General features: G+C 39.9%; 1 protein-coding gene across 4 annotated transcripts in view; it reads left to right on the top strand.

Moving 5' to 3' along the window:
• CNTNAP3 (contactin associated protein family member 3) overlaps positions 1–16106 on the top strand; it is a 236007-nt gene that overhangs the window by 138421 nt on the left and 81480 nt on the right. For all 4 annotated transcript variants that reach the window (XM_024995997.2, XM_024995998.2, XM_059889290.1 and 1 more), the window contains 2 exon segments: positions 5702–5848; positions 15069–15240. In XM_024995997.2, coding sequence (XP_024851765.1) covers positions 5702–5848; positions 15069–15240 — 319 coding nt within the window.

The following is a 16106-nucleotide window of genomic DNA, read 5'->3' on the forward strand; positions in this document are numbered from 1 at the left end:
AAGATATTCTGGAGTGCTTTCTGCAAATTCTCCATGTGAAATACCTCAATATGCTAGATCAGTGGTCCCAGCCTTTTTCTGACACCAGGGACTGGTTTTGTATAAGACAGTTTTTCCACAAACCTGGTAGGCATGATCAACTCCACCTCAGATCATCAAGCATTAGATCCCAGAGGCTGGGGACCCCTGTGCTAGATAGAGAAAGACAGAGAGAGAGAGAAAGTGAGACAGAGAGAGAGAGGGAAGGAAAAGGTGGTTGGGTGAGGGAGAGAAAGGAAATATTTCACAAAATCAAACTAGGTTTTAATGACAGATTTTAAGTGAATATAGTTGTTATATTGACAGGTATACGATATAACAATTAAGAGAAACCCCAAATGATAAGGCTGAAAATAACATATAGAGAGTTTTTTTTTCTGGTTCATCCTCTTTAGCTCTCAGATTACAGAACTTCTTTCAAAACTTTATTTCAGGTTCAGTTTCATAATATATGTTTTAAGTGTCTAACTTGAATCCTCCATATGCTAGTTTTCAACTTTTCTCATGATTTTTCATGAACGAGTGTTGAATCTTTGAAAATGCTTCTGACTTCACCAATAAAAAACAAAAAGCAAGAGTGCAGCATTTTTACTGTCTGACATGGTAGTAGTAACTAGCGACTTTAAAGCCATCCCCTTCCTGAAAATGAAAACGTCTGGGGATGCATTCTAATTAATATTTAACAGTATGAGAAAAACAAAATTTTAGCTGCTTCACAGCAGGATCTTTGAACTTCTGGGTCATGCTGGAAACATTTCTGGCTCAAGTGGATCTTACATGTGTGCTAAGTCGTGTCCGACTCCTTGTAACCCTATGGACTATAGCCCACCAGGCTCCTCTGTGCTTGGGATTCTCCAGGCAAAGATACTGGAGCGAGGTGCCATTTCCTGCTCCAGGAAACAGAGTGGTTTGGAGTGGATTAGATTGGAGTGGATATTGAACTGGATTGCCATTACTTCCTCCAGGTGATCTTCCTGATCCAGGGATCGAACCCATGTCACCTAAGCTCCTACATTACCGGCAGACTCTTTATTGCTGAGCCACAGGGGAAGCCCCAAGTAGATCTTGGTGGTGGTAGTTTAGTTCCTAAGTTGTGTCCAATTTCTGTGACCCTGTGGATTGTAGCCTGCCAGGCTCCTCTGTCTGTGGGATTCTCCAGGCAAGACTACTGGAGTGGGTTGCCATTTTCTTCTCCAGGGGATCTTACCCACCCAGGAATTGAACCCAGGTCTCTTGCATTGCAGGCAGATTCTTTATCAACTGAGCTATGAGGGAAGCCCCAAGTGAATCTTGAGTCCAAGTCATTAATGAGAGATCCAGCAGGAAAAAAAAAAAAAAAAAAGCTGGTTTGAAGAGCATTTGAAGGACATGGATTTACATGGTCACATGGGTTGTAAATACCAAAATGTGATATGAATTAGACAGGACTGGTTAACTTTCTACCAGAAATATGCACTTACTTTTGAGGGGTAGACTAAAATGCCCACTATTCTCTAACATAACTTCTAATTCATAAGATCGACTTCTAAACTTACAGAGCTGTAAAGAGTCTGTGCCTTTAACATTCGTAAAATGTGTTAGTTAAATATATTGGGACATACCAGAAGATGCTCAGATTGGAGTCATTCAAGCTCACTAGTACACTCAGTCAGTCAGTCAGATCAGTTGCTCAGTTGTGTCCTACTCTGCGACCCCACGGAATGCAGCATGCCAGGGTTTCCTGTCCATCACCAACTCTTGGAGCCTACTCAAGCTCATGTCCATCGCATCAGTAATGCCATCCAACCATCTTATCCTGTCTTCCCCTTTGCCTCCTGCCTTCAATCTTTCCCAGCATCAGGGTCTTTCCAATGAATCAGTTCTTTGTTTCAGGTAGTCAAAGTATTGGAGTTTCAGCTGCAGCATCACTTTCCAATGAATATTCAGGACTGATTTCCTTTAGGATTGAGAGGTTGGATCTCCTTGCAGTCCAAGGGACTCTCAAGAGTCTTCTCCAACACCACAGTTCAAAAGCATCAATTCTTCGGCTCTCAGCTTTCTTTATAGTCCAACTCTCACATCCACACATGACTACTGGAAAAAAAATAGCTTTGACTAGATGGACCTTTGTTGGTGAAGTAATGTCTCTGCTTTTTAATATGCTGTCTAGGTTGGTCATAGCTTTTCTTCCAAGGAGAAAACATCTTTTAAATTTCATGGCTGCAGTCACCATCTGCAGTGATTTTGGAGCCCAAAAAAATAAAGTCTGACACTGTTTCCATTGTTTCCCCATCTATTTGCCATGAAGTGCTGGGACCAGATGCCATGATCTTAGTTTTCTAAATCTTGAGTTTTAAGCCAAGTTTTTCACTCTCTCTTTCACTTTCATCAAGAGGCACCTTAGTTCGTCTTCGCTTTCTGCCAAAAAGGTGGTGTCATCTGCATATCTGAGGTTACTGATATTTCTCCAGGCAATCTTAATTCCAGCTTGTGCTTCTTCCAGCCCGGCATTTTGTGTGATGTGCTCTGCATATAAGTTAAATAAGCAGGGTGACAATATACAACTTTAATGTACTCCTTTTCCTGTTTGGAACCAGTCTGTTGTTCCATGTCCAATTCTAACTGTTGCTTCCTGAACTGCATACAGATTTCTCAGGAGACAGGTCAGGTAGTCTGGTATTCCCATCTCTTTAAGAATTTTCCACAGTTGTGATTCACACAGTCAAAGGCTTTGGCATAGTCAGTAAAGCAAAAGTAGATGTTTTTCTGGAACTCTCTTGCTTTTTCAATGACCCAGCGGATGTTGGCAATCTGATCTCTGGTTCCTCTGCCTTTTCTAAATCCAACTTGAACAACTGGAAGTTCACGGTCCACATACTGTTGAAGCTTGGCTTGGAGAATTTCGAGCATTACTTTACTGGCGTGTGAGATGAGTGCAATTGTGCGGTAGTTTGAGCATTATTTGGCATTGCCTTTCTTTGGGATTGAAATGGAAACTGACTTTCCCAGTCCTGTGGCCACTGCTAAATTTTCCAAATTTGCTGGCATACTGAGTGCAGCACTTTCACAGCATCATCTTTTAGGATTTGAAATAGCTCTACTGGAATTCCATCACTTCTATTAGCTTTGTTCATAGTGATGCTTCCTAAGGCCCACTTGACTTTGCATTCCAGGATGTCTGGCTCTAGGTGCATGATCACACCATCGTGATTATCTGGGTTGTGAAGATCTTTTTTGTACAGTTCTTCTGTGTATTCTTTCCACCTCTTCTTAATATCTTCTGCTTCTGTTAGGTCCATACCATTTCTGTCCTTTATTGTGCTCATCTTTGCATGAAATGTTCCCTTGGTATCTCTCATTTTCTTGAAGAGATCTCCAGTCTTTCCCATTCTGTTGTTTTTCTGTTTCTTTGCACTAACTGAGAGGAAGGCTTTCTTATCTCTCCTTACTATTCTTTGGAACTCTGCATTCAAATGGGTATATCTTTCCTTTTCTCCTTTGCCTTTAAACTTCTCTTTTCTCTTTCTTTGTAAGGCCTCGTATGACAACTATTTTGCCTTTTTGCATTTCTTTTTCTTGAGCATGGTGTCAAAAAAATCAAGTAGTCATCTCACTCTTGCTTTTCAATGAATGAAAATTGATTTTTTTTTATGACCCTCTTCCTTGTTGACCAAGACAATTTCTAAAGATTCCAATTATTCCTGCCCCGACCCCCTCTATTGAAACATTCATTATCTGGGGCCTGCTGTGCAAGCTGCAGTGGCCTCCTGTGGAGGGGACAAATCCCTTGCTGTTAGCCAAATAACACATTTTGGCCACTGGCATGCGAGCAGAAGGGACCTGTGCCACATCTGAGTAGAAACTGCCAACACCATAGCAAGATTCTGCCAGATGCTGTTTTCTCTCTGCAGAAAGACAGGGGGTTGGCCTGTGTATTAGCCTGGTGCTGCTTGGATGAATACCTAGAGCACAAAGGATACAGAGCCAGATGGCCTGGGGCCAGATCAAGAAACAAACCCTAGCTGTTACTCATTGAAACTTTGCTGTTGTTTATGTCCACAAAATAACCTAGTAGAAGCTAACACACACACACTGCGTGGGTGAGTGTACTGGGACACCTAAGGCTTGATGTATTTGCATGACGCAGCACTGGGTTTTCATTCAATAGAAAACCCTACAAGTTGGTCTGTAGTAGATGTTAGAGCCATGCACAGTTGGTGGGCAGTCAGTGATTCAACTAATTTATCATTCCAGCTCCAGCACTTGAAGAAAATATAGATATTTCATCTGATAGATTCAAGAGACAATGACTGCTTTGAAGGAATTAATAGTAGTTTTAAAAATTGGTAGGCTTCCCAGGTGGCTCAGTGGTAAAGAATCCATCTGCCAATGCATGACACACGGGTACAATGCCTGGGTCAGGAAGATCCCCTGGAGTGGGCAATCCACTCTTATATTCTTGCCTGGAAAATCCCATGGACAGAGGATCCTGGAAGGCTGCAGTTCATCGGGGCACAAAGAGTTGAACACAAACATGACTGAGGATACACGCATGTGGTGTGATGATAGCTGGAATACATTGTATCTTATTTGGAAAGAAAAACAGAAAATGTAAAAATGACATAAAATGAAAAACAATTCCCACAACCAAAAATGAAGGTTAATATTTAAGAATATTTCTTGCCACTCTTTTCCATCTTTATCCAATGTTTGAATATGTACAGACACACTTTAATGTAATGCTTTTATAAACTTTTATTCTATTCTATGAATTTTCATGTTTTATTAATACTTAAATTGTTATTTTTAAAGACTGTCAGTATATTTTTTAAAATAGTCTGCCAAGAATATTATAGATAATGACAATATATGAAAGTGAGAATAAGTTTTTATTCTTATAACTTGCATTTTTGGAAACTACCTGTACTTCTCAGCATCACAAACTATCAGTGGGCTAGATGAGGCTAAAATATGTCCGATGCCATGTAATTGGAAATAGTTTATGATTTCATGATTGTTCAGGGTCATTCATAGAAATTTTATTCTCTTAAGGCCCTAGGACTGAAACAAACCAATGCTGTGTTTTTCAAGGCAGGATGAGTGATCCACTCTTCTTTTTACTTTACCCCTTCATTCTGATTTCTTTCTTTGTCCCCCCACCTGCTTTTTTTTTTTTATGTGCACCTTTTTGACTAAACTGAATGATGAGAAACTGAAGTATATCCCTGGCACTGTGCATAGAGGCCATAGTAATCCTAACTGAACATAATCATTTTTGTTATTACATAAACAAATATCAGACAGGCCAGTCCATGACTGATGGATCAGACACAAGGATCCTCTGCAACCACAAAATTTACTCGACAAGACCCTCCTCCAGCTGACATGGGTAGCACCTTCTTCTAGATAAGCATGACCAACATACCACATAACCTAATTGCCTGCTTAGAAGCCCCCAGACAAGTCCACATCTATCCTTCACCTTTCTCTGTCTCTCTGTGTCCCTGTGGTGCATTCTTCATTGCTCACCCAGCTGAGTGACCTAGGTGGGCTTCAGATGAGTTCTTGGTGGTCTGTGGAAGGTGGCCCAAGGTATGCATCATATTGTTTTCAAGTACTTGCTCTGTTGAGGTATTACCAAGGTTTATAGGAATTTATTTTAACCCATTTTGTTTACTTCCAGGTGCTGGATTAAATGATGGGCAGTGGCATTCTGTGTCCTTATCTGCAAGAGGGAATCACCTGAGTGTGATGGTGGATGGTGAGGCAGCCTCCATGGCTCATTCCTTGCGTGGGCAGATTGAGTCAGGCGACACCTACTATTTGGGGGGTAAGTGAAAGGAACTGGGCTGCATTGGTGGTCAAACCATCTTTACCTTTTATGCTCCTGCCTTCTAAGGCAATTCATAGTTTTACATGAAAATTAATAGTGAAGAATGGTTTTTCTCTTTTAGTTATAGTCATTGAGAATTTTGAGTGATCAAAGATGATAAATTGTGGTCTAAAAATGAAAGCCAGATAGATGGCCTTGTTTAAAAGTGCACATCATAAGGTTGGTTTTAAGTTTGGCATTTGTTTTCAACTACGGTTGCATATTGCAGTCACCTGGAAGGATTCAAAATGCTGATGCCTGGCTGCATCCCCAGAAATTCTGATGTAACTGGTTCCATGCTGAGTGCTTCTGCCTAGTTGCTCAGGTGCATTCTTTCCTGCAGTGTGGTCTGAGCCACCAGGGAAGCCCAAGAATACTGGAGTGGGTAGCCCATCCTTCTCCAGGGGAACTTCTTGACCAAGGAATTGAACTGGGGTCTCCTGCATTGCAGGCGAATTCTTTATGAGCTGAGCTACTAGGGAAGCCTGACCTGGACAACAGGTTTTTGAATACTCTCTGGTGATTCTATGTGGAAGCAATACTGAGGGTAATTGCTCTCTATTTCTTACCCTTAATACCTTGCCATCAGGAATTTTCCTAAAGCCAAATGACGCTTACAATCTTTCCTTCAGCTTTTATGTGCCAGGTTTTTTGCTGCATGGGGGTGTTCTTCTGTCTGTTGGCTTCTTTTCTGCCCAGGGCCTGGCTACTCAAAGTGTGGTCCATGGACCAACAGTATCAGCATCACCCGGAAGCTCTTAGAAATGCAGATGTGCCATCCGGACTTCCTGAACCAGAATCTGCATTTCACCAAGATCCCCAGGAAGTCTGCTGCATTTTAAAATTTAAGAAACTTGGACTTCCCTGGTGGTTCAGGGGTTGGGATTCTGCCAATGCAGGGGACACAGGTTTAATCCCTGAATGGGAACATTCACATGCTAAGGCAGCTAAGCCCATGCACCACAACTGCTGAAGCCCAAGGCCTTAGGGCCCCTGCTCCCCAACCGGAGAAGCCACCCCAGTGAAAAGCCCGCAACCACAACTAGAGGGTAGCCCCTGCTCACTGCAACTAGCAAAACCCACGTGCTGCAACGAAGACTCAGCACAACCAAAAATAAATAAGTAAATAAATAATAAAAAAAAAAAAGATGTCTATTCCCACTGCCTAATACAGAAGGGCATCATTATACACAACAGAGGAAGAGATTAATTCAATGGCTGTTAATATGTCATGCATGCGTGTTCAGTCGTGTCCGACTCTTTGCGACCTCATGGATCATCCCCCGCAGTCTCCTCTGTCCATGGGATTTCCCAGGCAAGAGTATTGGAGTGGGTTGCCAAGCCCTCCTCCAGGGGATCTTCCTGACCCAGGGATTGAACTGTGTTTCCTGCATCTCCTGCTCTGCAGATGGATTCTTTACTGCTGAGCCACAGGAGAAGCCCATTAATATGTCACTCATTGCTTAGTGATGGATTTTACCAAGACATCAACAGTCCATCTCCCTGGGATGTAGTCAGTGGGTGTTTTGCCTGCTTAGTGAACCTTGATTGAGTCCATCCAGGATCTTTTCCACCAGGGAGGGGGAACTTCTGAGGGTAATAAATCTCCATCCCTGGAGCATTCAAGTGAAAAATCCTCAGCCACTGGAAGCTTAGAACTGTCAATAGTAAGACTTATTTTTAATCTTGGCTTGAAGCCCTCTCTGACATTATTGCTGTTTTGCATTTTATACTTTTTATTTTTTTCTAAAATAAGTTTGGAATCATGGTGGAGATAGCTTGATAGCTCAACAAGAAAGTATAAAATTCTCCCTTGAGAATTGACAAAAAGTACATCAACCGTGAATTGGGTTGTTTAATCTTTGAAGTCTCCTAAAGCAAACTTCATGGGGAAAGGTGGAATTGTGCCAGCAGCTTTAAAAGTTAAGATTGCTTGCTTTTCTTGTTTGCTAAATGTGATGCATTTCTGACCCAGATACTCTTTTAAACCTTTACACTTAAATGATGGGTTTTATAGCTCAGGAGAGGAACAAATTCCTTCAAAGCGAAATAAAGAATTTATCCAAGAACTGTAATTTAAAAGATAAAATATTTTGAAGCACTGACAGATACAGAAAGAACAATCTGTGTCTACTGTTTAATGACACAAAATAAAATACCTTTAACATTTTGTATTAAAAAGTGAAAGAAAAATACTTCTCAAATCATCTTTTGTATGGAACATACTGCATTCTCAGAATGCATGGCTACTTGAGAGTAGGTACTTTCCATAAATATTTACATACTGATGCAACATGAGTCGGTTGTTACTGTGAAATAGATCATATGCACACACTTTAAAAAGACTATAATATTTCATAAAAAGAATATATACGGGTGCATCCTCTTGTCTACAAAATTAGCCACTACAACACTTGAGGCTTCTGTTGCTCCTCTAGACTTTAATTCCCCTAGTTAAGTATTACTCTGCTTTTTTAAAGCCAGTCTTTGTATATTGCTTTTTTAATAATCTATCATCTATGTAGATAACTTTAAACAATAAATTGTCTTGTGTTGCCTCGCTTTTAACTTTTTTGAAGAGGATAAACCTGCGTTCATTCTTCTGTGACTTGCTTCTTCTGTTCTACATTCGTTTTTGAAATCCAGCCATGTGGCTGTGAATAGCTGAATTTAATTAATTTTCATGGATGTGTGGCTTTTTGATGCATATTGTACCATATTTTACTCTTCCATTTTACCATTTTATGTTGATGGACATTTTGATTGTGCCCATTTTTATTTTAAAAATGCTGTAAATATCAGTGTAGCTGCTAAGAGACATCTTGCCAGTGATTTTTAAGTTTTTCCTTATGCATAAACTATCTGACTCCTAAGAAGTACAGTTAATTCAGTGAAACAACATTCAGTACTGGGGTTTTAGTGGCATGCTCCAATGGTTAAGATGAACGAATGCTCAAGAACCCACAGTTGTCACACTGGTTGTGCACATACACCTGGCCTTTGGCTTCATTACTATCTATTTAAGGATCCTAGAGAGCTAGAGGAAATGTGTTGAAAAAGATGTAATAAGCCTTTCTTATGTATTTTCATAAAATTGTGTTGATATACAGAGAACTGTCTTGTTAATATGGTTTCCAAGAAGAAACAGTGTTCCTAAGACGAGTGGAATTGCAAAGTTTAAACATCCCACGAGATGGCATAATGACTTTTCTTCATTACAACTTTCCTATTTTTCTAATGTAATTCTGTGTTGGCACTGAGTGGCAAAAATAGGACTTGTAATCACAGCACTTTCTTCCTAACTAGTGTATAAATTTAGAGTAGCCTCTATAAGCATAGCTATAAATATCTAGTTGACTCCTACAGAACAGTTTCAGACACTGATTCAAATGAAGCCAGTCAACTGTATATCTTACACCAACATAACAGCGTCTTTTTTCCTAGAGAAAGAATATATACTACTTTTAAAATTCAAGTAAAGCCTTTTCCAGATTAAAACAAACAAGTAAAACCAAAATGGACTAATTTACTGATGTTAAATAAAAAGATAGATACTATTTTTACTCAAGGAAAACCAGGAGAGGCAGGTCTAGGACCAGTGAGCATGGAGTTCTGATTCTCAGTAGATTTATTATATTCACAATTTTTATGCACATGTAGAACTTTGCTCAAGATTTCCATATTTGTCTCCATGATATGTTGGACTTTCCAATGCTGTTCTGGGTAAAGTAGGGTAGGTCAGCTACAGCTTGAGCTCCACTCCTGAAAACTCTAATGTCCAAAGGGTAGCTTCTGTCAGTATCTGTTTACTTACCTTCTTGCTCAGTGTCTGTAAGTACCAGAATATGTATGATGTTGACAAAGAAGTGAAGTTCATCCAGTCTATGCTCTGTAGCAATATTGGGACTAATAAAGTCAGTGTTCCTGGGTCATCTAGGTGAAAACCAGCTAATGATATTTGACTTTTCAAGGAAAACAATACTCCCTGTTCTGAAATACTACTTGACCAGGTTTCCTTCCCATTACTGTTTTTCCTGATGGACAGTCAACTGCAAGTTTCCAATTATCATTATATGGTCAGTTGAATTTTGTTGTGATGCTTCCCCATGAAAGCAGACTAGTATGGCTTGCTATTACAGTTTCTTTTTTTTTTTTAACTGAAAGATAATTGCTTTACAGTATTGTGTCGGCTTCAGCCAAACATCCACATTTTTTGTGTTGTTCAGTTGCTAAGTCATGTCCGACTCTTTGCGACCTCTTGGACTGCAACATGCTAGGCTTCCCTGTCCTCCATTATCTCCCAGAGCTTGCTCAGACTCATGTCCATTGATTTGATGATGCCATCCGACCATCCTGTCCTCTATTGTCCCCTTCTCTCCCTGCCCTCAATCTTTCCCTGGATCGGGGTCTTTTCTAATCAGTTGGCTCTTGGTATCAGGTGGCCAGAGTATTGGAACTTCAATGTGAGTCTTTCCAATGAATATTCAGGGTTGATTTCCTTTAGGATTGACCAGTTTGGTCTCCTGCTATCCAAGGGACTCTCAAGAGTCTTCTCCTGCACTACAATTTAAAGGCATCAATTCTTTGGGGCTCAGACTTCTTTATGGTCCAACTCTCACATCCATATATGACTACTGGAAAAATCATAGCTTTAACTATATGGACCTTTGTCGGCAAAGTGATGTCTCTTAATACACTATATTGGTTTGTCATAGCTTTTCTTCCAAGCAGCAAGCATCTTTTAATTTCACAGTGTCCACAGTGATTTTGGAACCCAAGAAAATAAAATTAATAAAATCTGTCACTGTTTCCAGTTTTTCTCCATCTATTTACTATTAAGTGATGGGACCAGATGCCATGATCTTAGTTTTTGGGATGTTGAGTTTTAGCCAGCTCTCCTCCTTAGGGTGACCATATAATTTCAGGACACTTTAGCAATGAAAGAGGTGATTTCAGTGATTATAGCAGGACCACAGCCTAAACCAAGGCTCTCTGGCCACCTGGAAATCTCTATTCCATCTTGGCCTGGCAATCTCAGACCACACTATCTTACAGTAAAAAGGGTCATCTATAAAATAACAATATTTCTAAAAGTCCCATCAGAACTCTGTGATCTAGGTATCACTTTTGAAAATTTTATACACCCTCCTGGGTGTCTTTTCGGGGCTGTGCTGGGTCTCTGTCGAGGCATCCAGACTTTCTCTAGCTGTGGCACACAGGCTTAGTTGCCCTGCTGCGTGTGGGATCTTAGTTCTCTGGCCAGTGATCGACCCCACATCCCCTGCACTGGAAGGCAAATTTTTAATCACTGGACCACCAGGGAAGTCACAAGCTATCCCTTTTTCCTTTTTGCCTTTTCTTAGTCTGAACTTTTTTTTGTAATTTTCCTCTAACAGCAGTTTCACTAATAGTCCACTGTACATAAATTTTTGGTGCCCGCTATTAGGGGCAGTGGAAAGTAAAGCTTTAATAAATTCCTTTCTATTGAATCTTTGTACTGCTCAATAGCATACTTGCACTACAGAGTTGGGGAATATTAAGTTATGTTCAAAATCCCCTGAGTGTCCTTCTGTGAAATGTTAGCAGGCCAGTGAGCCTATGACAAGTCTAATGAAGTTTCATCTGAGGACCCATTCTGGTGTCTTGACATAAATGACAATTTATCTGTCATCCTCAGAGGTACTTAAACTTCTGAGTCCCTCAATTGTGATGGATATCTTTCATTAATTTAGCAGTAACTACTCATTGTCCACTTCACTGTCCATCCCAAATCAGGTCATTGATGAATGGCCCACTGGGGCTGTGGGGCAACCATCTGTATGGAAAAATGTCTCCTGCCCCGAGCTTCTCTTGGGCTGTGGTACCCTTACTTCTTGACTTTTATATCATAGTTGGAGAATAGAACACTCATTGGTTTGACCTTTCCTTCTCCTTGTGACTAACTGGATATGGTTTTTCTTTCTCCTAACAGGTATAGTTAGATACTGTGATGTGTTCTGGATGAGTTTGAGGATGGCGATCTGGAGAAAAGGAAGAAAACAGAAAAGGATTAACAGGGATTCCACAAAATGATTTACTGACTTCATGTTTCCTATGTTTTATCCTAACATTCTTAGTTACTAAGTGCAGTAAGTAAAAGTCACCTAGATGATACAAGGGCTTCCTAGGTGGCTTAGCAGTAAAGAACCTGTCTGCCAGTGCAGGAGTTGTAAGAGACATGAGTTCGATTCTTGGCAGCCCACTCCAGTATTCTTGCCTGGAGAATCCCACAGACAGAGGATCCTGGCAGGCTATGGTCCATGGGGTCGCAAAGAGTTGGACATGACTGAAGCAACTTAGCACAGCACACAGCACAGCATATAACATATAAAGATACACCAAGTTTCTTCCAAATATATCCAATCCTTCAGAAATTCTCTTATAAATGAAAATGTGTGTGTTTTCACATAAGACAAGAAAATGGTAAAGGAAAGCTGCAGAGTTAAACAGTTCTTTATGATATAACGTTAAAATGGAAACTTCAAAGTCCCTTTGAAGTTAATTTCTGAGGTTTCATTGTGCCTTTCATGATTTCAACCTGATGCAGTCCTCGGTTTGTTTTGAATTCTATTTGTCAGAAATACAAACCATTAAAGCCCCAATCACTGAAAGAAAAGTATAGAAAAACTCTGTGTATTTTATGAAAATTCTTAGGCAGAAAGCTAGCATCCATTATGCAGGAACAAGAAGAGGCTCTGTCTTCAGTTCTTGCTCTTTGAAAGTACACCAGCAATTTCAAGACACAAGTACAAAGAGAGATGAATGAAAAACACATAAGTACAATGAACAAAATCTTTACTTTACAAAATACTTATTCCTTTTGATTTAAAAAATAAGAATCTTATAAAATAACCCCAAACTGTAAATATTAACATAAGAATTTCTGAATATTAAAATTATTGGAAAATACAAAGCAGAATAGTTAAAATAGTTCTATAAGTGATATAAATGAAACATTGTAAGGCAAAGCATAAATAAAATAGGTAAATTTCATGTCAAGCATAAAATTTGCTTGACAATTTTTGGGAATTATTACAATGTTAATCATTTAGAATATTGTCCTTGTTTCATATTTGCAGATGAAAATAAAGTGTTCAATTCAGTTAAACACTTTGAGCTTTTTTCCCATGTAGAGTTGTAGCTTTCATTCCGTAGGAAGCTGCCTCTGCATGGGAGTTTCTCGTGTGGGTGGGTTAGTAGCGGTAATTCTTTGAAACAGCACCTGGAAGGTTGAAAGAGTAACTGTGATGGGCAGAGAGACAAGTTGAACTGCAATGCAGTTGCAGAAGAAGCCTCTGAAGACCCCAAGGGGTTCTCTGAAGCAGGCATGCACTTTAAGGAGGTCCCAGTTGAAAAAATGGTGTGCAGCCACTGTGCTGCATCACTCCATTGCATTCTCGGGCACTGTGGCTCCTCAGGACAGACGCAGCCTTATGAAAGTAGCTCCCTGCAGCCCAGCTGTTCCTAGGGAGGGCCTCAGTCTTGAGCAGAGGGGAGTAATGTGATCTGGACTCTGTACGCAGGTTTCTCCAAATTGTTGCCTTTTTCAGAAGCATTTCACGGTGACAGCATCCTCTTAGCCTAACTTTCCCCATCCTCTCCTACATTGTCAGTCTTGCAGTAGGCAAATCTAAGAACCTGTGATTTCTTTAGGAGACAATTTAGGGGAGGGTGAGAGGACACTCTAAACCCTGCTGGCCTTACAAGTGGAAAAAAAGGTGGCTCTGGCCCCCACCTGCTTTGATTTTGATTTTAAAGTCTTGTCCTTGTTCATAATCATTCTAAGAACTTTATCTCTTGGGAGACCCAGAAGGATAAAACAGAACTACTCTGTAGGAATTATGGTTGGTAACTGTACAGCAAACCAATTAATGTCTGTAACAGAACTTGTAAATTTTACTCTTATTATTGAAATTAATCAAAGGTCATTTCTTTTTTCCATAGAACATTGTGTTGCTTGTTTTCTCCATTATTCACAATGCTATATAGTTATGAGATATTGTTAATTTGTTTGTCTATTCATGTTGAAATATATTTGACTAAAATGCCTAATTAAAAAAATAAAAGTAAGAATAAATTACTATTAGACCAGCTATTATCAGAAGTGTTTAAAAATATGCCTGTGAATTCACACATGTGGATATTTAACAACATTTAGATGAATGGAGGGTATCCAGGTCATTTCTCAATTTAAGATTATTTTTAAGCATTTGAAATTTATTAAGTCCTCTTATGCCTATAATTTTTTTTCTGATTCTGCTCTCACATGCCTTTAGTTCATCTAGTTTAACATCATACTAAAAGGAGTGATGTCTTAAATGTACTTTCAAAAAAGAAATCAGACTGCTTAAATTAAAAGTGAAGTAACTCTATTTGTCAGATTTCACATCTTCCCTTCCTCTCATCTCTCTTTAAGCCTGGCTTTAGTCATTATTTTTACAGTTTACCAATACCAACACATTTTGTTCTTGTCAGCTCTCCACCACCCTATCCATGGGTGATGTGCCCTTCTCAAATTATGTTTTTCAGTAACTAAATTGTGTCCGACTCTTTGGGAACCCATGGATTCCAGCATGCCAGGCTTCCCTGTCCTTCACTATCTCCCAGAGTTTGCTCAAACTCATGTACATTGAGTCGGCGATACCATCCAACCATCTCATCCTCTGTTGTCCCCCTCTCTTCTTGCCCTCAATCTTTCCCAGAATCAGGATCTTTTCCAATAAGTCAGCTCTTCAAATCAAGTGGTCTAAGTACGGGTGCTTCAGCGTCAGTCCTTCCAATGAATATTCAGGGTTGATTTCCTCTAGGATTAACTGGTTTCATCTTCTTGCTGTCCAAGGAATGCTCAAGAGTCTTCTCCAGCACAATTGGAAAGCACCAGTTCTTCGGCTCTTGGCCTTTTTTATGGTCCAACTCTCACATCTGTACATGACTACTGCACAAACCGTAGCTTTGACTAAATGGACCTTTGCTGGCAAAGTGATGTGTCTGCTTTTTAATATGCTGTCTAGGTTTGCCATAGCTTTTCTTGCTTCAGGTGTCTACTAGCAAATGGAGGTAACAATTTTTGCTAATGAGAAATACTGTACAATATTTTTTCATAACTGTTTTTTTCTCCTCTGTCTCCATGTTCATTCAGGCTGTCCTGACAACAGTTCTCACCCTGGATGTACTAATTCCCTGGGTGGATTTCAGGGCTGCCTGAGGCTCATTTCCATTGGCGACGAAGCAGTGGATCCCATATCCATACAGCAGGGGGCGCTAGGGAGTTTCCGTGACCTCCAGATAGACACCTGTGGCCTCACAGATAGGTAGGCAATCTCACCTCAGCATGCCTGTTTTCAGGGTGTTTTTTGTTTGTTTGTTTGTTTTAATGTTTAATTGGGGGGTATTTGTTTTACAGTGTTGTGTTGGTTTCTGCCATACAACAATGTGAACCAGCCATAAGTATACATGTGTCCCCTCCCTCTTGAACCTCCCTCCTTCCCCCACCCCATCCCACCCCTCTAGGTTGTCACTGAGCACCAGCTTGAGTTCCCTGCATCATATGGCAAATTCCCACTGGCTACCTCTTAATATTTTATATATGGTAATGTGTATGTTTCAATGCTACTCTCTCAGTTCATCCCACCCCCTGCTGTTTTCAATTTTTGATAGTAGATTAGAAACAAATAAGCTGGTGAAAGAGAGCATCTTCTTGCCCTTTCTCCATTCCCAATATTCCATTCCATAAGGTGAAATAATATTTATACAGAAAACAAAAACGAGAAACTTTAAGTAATCGTTTCTTTCCAATGATACTTCTTTAGAATACACACTGTCATGAATTTTCCTTGTATATGCCTCCAGGCTACTGAATTCATACAGAATACTATGATGCTGTTATAATTATTGATGACTATATACTTTAGAAATTTCTAACACTTCAAAGAACAGATTAGAATATTCTAAAGAGATCATGGAGGACCCAGAAATAAAAATTCTGTGTGGTTACCTGCATTCACCTTACATTCTCTATTCTATAGGAAAAATGAAAAGTAACTCTTTGATAAAAGTTGAAGCTTTAGGGATTTCTAGTGATGGACACGACTGAGCGACTTCCCTTTCACTTTTCACTTTCATACGTTGGAGAAGGAAATGGCAACCCACTCCAGTGTTCTTGCCTGGAGAATCCCAG

Source organism: Bos taurus, chromosome 8 (assembly GCF_002263795.3).
Source record: "Bos taurus isolate L1 Dominette 01449 registration number 42190680 breed Hereford chromosome 8, ARS-UCD2.0, whole genome shotgun sequence".
NCBI classification, from domain to species: Eukaryota; Metazoa; Chordata; class Mammalia; order Artiodactyla; family Bovidae; genus Bos; species Bos taurus.